The following is a 6,047-nucleotide window of genomic DNA, read 5'->3' as shown; positions in this document are numbered from 1 at the left end:
GGTTACGAGAGCATGCATCCTGTCTCAATGCCTAGCTATTGCAATCACACAGTGTTCACGAGCACGGAAGCGCATTATTTGGCCAATAAGGGCTAAGGCAAGGTTCCCGCAGACACTCCCACCCTACTTCCTCCCGGCAACGTCTTAGGGTGCCACGTTAATACGCCCTTGTGGGCCCATAATGGCGCGGCTTGTAATGTAACTTAAGGTGGCGTTAGTTTTTAAGGCCCGACATTGTCCCCTCCAAAACTCATATGGAAATCTGATCCCCAGTGTGGCAGTGCTGGAAGCTGTTTGGGTCAGGGGGCGGATCCCTCAAGAATGAATTAATACTCTCTCTGAAGGTGGAGGGATTATTGAGTGAGTTCTCGCTCTATTAGTTCCCAGCAGAGATGGTTGTTTAATAGACCCTGGCACCTCTTGCTTCCTCTCGCCATGTGATCCGCTTGTACCAGCTGGCTGCCTGCCGCTTGTCCGCCATGAGTAGAAGCAGCCTGAGGCCCATGCCACCTGCAGCTGTCCCAGAACTGTAAGCCAAATAAACATCTTTTCCTTATAAATTACCCAGTCTCGGGCCGAGCCTGTGGCGCACTCGGGAGAGTGCGGCACTGGGAGTGCAGCAGCGCTCCCGCCGCGGGTTCGGATCCTATATAGGGATGACCGGTGCGCTCACAGCGCTCACTGGCTGAGCGCTGTGCAGCCGGTCTCAAAAAGGACAATAAATAAGTAAATAAATAAATAAATAAATTACCCAGTCTCAAGTATTTCTGTTATAGCAACACAAAATGGACTAATACAGACAGGAAGGGAGGCATGGGCTGTGCTGCATGCCTTTGCTTTTGTTCTAGTTCATAACCATTTTTGAAAATCATACCTGTCTTTGAGAGATCAATTGATAATGTCACCTGTCTCTAGAAGTCTTTTTTGACTCCTCTCAACTGCAGTTAATCTCTCTCCTGGGTGTTTTCTAGTAACATTCTACCTTTATTATTGCTGTTTACATTATATTAAACTAATTCAAGTATTTATTTGAAGTTACTAATTAAGGCTGTGGTTTTTCTGTTCTTCAGTTAGATGTAGTTTCTTACAGTATAGTGAGAGCCCTTTCATTCTCTTTATAAAAATGATGCAAATATAATAATAGGTGCCATAAACTGAACTGAAATAGAAGTTAGTCTATTTCTAATACATCATCCTCAAAAGATCATAGATTCTTGAAGAAATTGGGGTTTTACAATGTTAGTTTCTCTCACACTGATGTACCTCCTAACATTGGACTATTCTAGCTCCTTTTCCTTTTACTGGTTGATTATAGAATCAACTTTTTAATAACCTCAAAAGTCCTATTGAGATTTTCAATGGGATTACATTTACTCTGAATCAATTTAGGGAGAATTGATGTCATAAGAATATTTTTATTCCATTCATAAAGTATAGCTCTCCATTAAATATAGATTGTTCTTTTTTTCCTCAGAAGTCATTTCTAGTGTTCTATGTATAGGAGTACAAATTTGGTTAAATATGTCCCTATATTTTCACTTTTTTTTTTTTTTTTTTAAAGATGACCGGTAAGGGGATCTTAACGCTTGACTTGGTGTTGTCAGCACCACGCTCACCCAGTGAGCAAACTGGCCATCCCTATATGGGATCCGAACCCGGGGCCTTGGTGTTATCAGCACCACACTCTCCCGAGTGAGCCACGGGCCGGTCCAATATATTTTTCACTTTTTGATGCTACTGTATATTGTTTTCTTAATATTTTCAACTGCTTCTTGATAGTTTATAGAAATCCATTAGATTTTTTTATTCTGGTCTTGAATTCTTAGACCTTGATTAACTCAATTTTTAATTCCAAAGCATTTATGTAGATTCCTTATGATTTCATATATTTCCTAAGCAAAGCCAAAGCTTTAAGGGTAACTATAGATTTCAGCTCATCCCTCTCTGAAATTCTTTTACACAATTTCTGGTCTCTTGACCCTCCTTGGACATTTGTCTCTCTCCTCTCATTTCAGTGGGAATGCCAGGCTCTGTTCGTTTTCTTCCTTCCTGCAGTGTAGTCTGGAAATTACCTCCTGGCAGACTGCCTGCATGATGTCAGGACTCACCTTGTTTCTTTTCTATCAGAGATCAGAGTCCTGACCTGCCTGTTTTCTGATGTCTGAAGATTCTGTAGTTGTTTCCTTTTGGTTTTGTTTTCTAGTTTTTTATGGCACAAGGATAATTCTGGACCCTGGAACTCCCTGGTGGCCAAGCAGAACTTTAAGATGGGTTTTTAAGGATATACATATATAAAAAAAGGGAAGCTGGACAGTTTATTTTATCTAAAAGAAGGAGCATAATCAGAGGTTATGAACAAGGTTGAATCTCCTTCCCTGAGAATCTGAAAATGTACTGGTTGTGACTTTGCATTAGAAACAGCATCATTTTCATCTTTTTATCCCCTAGTAGACATGCATTAAATGTTTATTGTTTGAAATCAAAAGGGTAGAAAACAGATTGGTTAGAAGTTGGTAACACATTGTGTTTGAAAGTTAGAAATGTATTAAAATTTTAACAAAAATCTTAGCAAATTAATTTAAAATTTCTTCTAAATTGATTTTTTTATCTATTTCATTCTTTTTTGTTTGTTTGTTTTTCCTTTTTGTCTTTTTTCATGTCCGGCAACAGATTGCAACCCTCAGTGTCGCCCCCGTACCGGACCGGGACCGGCAACGGGATCGCAACCCTTGGCGTTGCTCCCGCGCCTCGCTCATCCAGTGAGCGGGAACCGGTCTGTATGTGGGATCCGAACCCTCGGCGGGAGCGCCACCGGGCCGGCCCCCATATTTCATTCTTGATTATAACAGCTTTACTTACATAAATTTTTAAGTGCTTTAGAGCAGTGAACATGGCTTCTATTTCTTTTATGTCTCTTTAAAAACTCTGATTTTTTTTTGATTAGTAGAAACTCGATTTTAGATTGACTGACTTTTAAGTGGAAATCACTGATCAAAAGTAAAGTTCTCACATTTTGTCAGCGTCCTGATATCAGAAATAGCCAGAATGTCATTATTGAATATTTCAGCAGTGAAAGGATAACAAAACCTGCTGAATATTTCTACTATTTATCCATTTTTGTCTTGCAAGTTCAAGTAGTATTGGTTTGTAATACAAACATTTCAGTTCACTTAAATCTTGATTATAGAGTAGGTAATAAATCAGGTTTAAACCTGGCAGTGAGTTGATGTAGCCCTTATTTCAGACTACTGTTTGAACACATAAACTCTCTGATTATAATTAGGCTGAATTACATTCTAATAACTTTTACTGAACGAAGTTTCCCATTATTTCGATGGCATATTAAATTAAATAACCATACTGAGCATTGCTAAGGGCTTTTAAAAACTCTTTTATTTTACTAAATAAAGGAGATTATAGAACATTTTCTCTGCTATTAAATTATATTTTCCCTAATTTAGATTAAAGTATTTAAAATCTATTAGGCATTGATATTGATGAATTTTAAGGTATTAACTGCTTCATGTGATTTACTCATTTTAATAAATGGAGTGATAATATCAAAGGTTTAATAAATTAAGTTTACATTTTTATTATTCTTTAGAGGAAGTAATTTTATTACAGTATCTTTAGCCCAACCTTAAGTTTTGAAAATTTTCTACCTTAAAGAAAAAGAAGAGTAAAATGAACTTCTCTGTACCCTCCACATTGATCCACCAATTGTTAACAGATCAGCACACTTGGGTTCTCTCTTTATATATAGATTTTTTTTTTTCCCAGAACCATTTTGAAGTGTTTATCCCTTACTCAAGAAATTAAGCATTGATACTATTTTTACTATTTTCTGATATAATTGATATTCCAGTTTCAGCAGTTATTCTAATAGTGTCCTTGTTAGCTGTTTAATTTTATTCTCAATCCAAGATGTAATAACAATCACACATTGCTTGTGCTTGTCCTATTTCTCTAACACTTTAATCTACAACAGTCCTTTCTCCCACCTTTTTGTCAGGGCATTTTCTTCCTTTAAGAGTCCAGGCCATTTATTTGTAAAATGTGCCACCATATGGATTTATCTAATTGTATTATGTTTAGATTCAGGTTAAACATTTTTGGCAGGAACATTACATAACTGATACTGTTTCCCATTGTATCACATTACAAGGTTTATTGCTTTATTGGTGATGCTAAGTCTGATTATTTGGTTCCCTCAGATTTCTTTCCTGGAACCTTCTTCCCTTCCCCTATTCCATATTTGTATTTCCCTTATCCTACTGTGCAAATCTAGTTCCCAACAGCATCAAATTTATATTCATTTGCTGTATCTGATAGGACACATAAAATAGATTCACCAATAACATTGCCAACAATAAACTTACTGAATAAAGTTCAAGGTTTGTTTTTTGTTATTATGCTGTATTCTACTAAAGATGTATAGTCATAATAGTATATGGAAAAGTTCTTTGCATAACTTTTTTTTTTTTTTGTCTTTTTTCGTGACCGGCAACGATCGCAACCCTCAGTATCGTGCCCGTACCGGACCGGGACCGGCAACGGGATCGCAACCCTCGGTGTTGTGCCCGCACCTCGCTCAGCCAGTGAGCGGCCGGTCTGTATGTGGGATCCGAACCCTCGGCGGGAGCGCCACCGCGCTCCCAAGCGGCGCACTGTAGCAGTGCACCACTGGGCCGGCCCCTTTGCATAACTTTTTTCTGCTACAATTTGATTCTTTGATTTCTTTGTTTCTATGGTATTCAACTTCATAATTTGTTTTTCTTCTAATTGAATTAAAAATTCAAATTGAATTTCACTTTTTGAAGATGCAAAATTTTAACATTTTTCAGAATTCAAATTTACATGAAATGGTACATTCAGAGAAGTCTTTTCTTCTATCCCTGTTCCTTTACTGTATTTCCACCTATCTTCATAGGGAACTATTTTCTTTAGTTTCTACTTTATTCTTCCTGTGTTTCTTTTTACAAAATTAGCAAGCTAAAAATTATATGTAAATTCTGAAGGATATGTATGTATACAAAAAGACTATGTTCTTTTACTTGTTGTGGTTAAAAACACGTAACGTTAACTTTACCATCTTAACCATTTTTAAATCTACAGTTCAGTATATTCACATTGTTGTGTAACAGATCTCTAGAACTTTTTTACCTTGAAACATTAATTCTATATCCACTAAACGCTAATTATCCCTCTCCTCTTTTCCCAGTTCTTGGTAACCTACCTTTCTACTTTCTGTGATTTTGACTACTTTAGATACTTCAGATGAGTGGAATCATATAGAATTTGTCCTTTTGTGACTGGCCTTATTTTGCTTAGCATATTGTTCTCAAGGTTCATCCATGTGGTAGCATTTAAAAGGATTTCCTTTTTAAAGTCAGGTAGTGTTATGCCTCCTGCTTTATTTTTTTTGCTCAACATCGTTTTGGCTGTGCATGGTCTTTTATTATTCCATATAAATGTCTGGATAGTTCTTTCCATTTCTNGAGTCAGGCAGAGAAAAAGAAATACCACATGTTCTCACTTATTGGTGTGAGCTAAAAATAAGTAAATAAATTCACTCATACACAAAAAATAACCAGGGGAGGGGGGGAGAAGATATAACAACTACAATCCTTTGAAGTTGTTACAACAAGCAAACGGAAAGGACATCGTTGGGTGGGAGGAGGGAGGGAGGTTTCGGTGATGGGCCATAATAATCAACCACATTGTATATCGACAAAATAAAAATTCAAAAAAAACAAGGAAAACATCTCTTGAGGCAAAAATAATAAAAAAACCATACTTATGCTGATGAAAGAAAATAGTGCCACCTACTGGAAGAGTGTAGTTCTTACAACAGACTGACCTAGGAAAAGACATAGCTAATTTCTGAGTTGTCACTGTTCAGGATACTCTGAGAAATAACAAAGATGAGCATGACATGAAGAAAAAAAATAAAAAATAAAAATAAATAAAAATAAAAGGATTTTCCTTTTTTTTTTTTGTCTCTTTTTTCCGTGTCCGGCAACGGATCGCAACCCTCAGTGTCGCCC

The 6,047-nt window shown here is 37.0% G+C and overlaps 1 protein-coding gene across 1 annotated transcript in view; it reads left to right on the top strand.

Moving 5' to 3' along the window:
- Positions 1–6,047, top strand: part of LOC103606845 (adenosine kinase-like) — a 38,724-nt gene that overhangs the window by 11,446 nt on the left and 21,231 nt on the right. The window contains exon 2 of the mRNA XM_008591382.1: positions 4,568–4,598. Within this exon, the coding sequence (XP_008589604.1) occupies positions 4,568–4,598 (31 nt within the window). The remainder of the gene's footprint in view (positions 1–4,567; positions 4,599–6,047) is intronic.

The sequence above is a fragment of the Galeopterus variegatus genome, unplaced genomic scaffold (genome assembly GCF_000696425.1).
Source record: "Galeopterus variegatus unplaced genomic scaffold, G_variegatus-3.0.2 Scaffold6884, whole genome shotgun sequence".
Taxonomy (NCBI): domain Eukaryota; kingdom Metazoa; phylum Chordata; class Mammalia; order Dermoptera; family Cynocephalidae; genus Galeopterus; species Galeopterus variegatus.
This window is presented reverse-complemented; position numbering and strand designations above follow the sequence as displayed.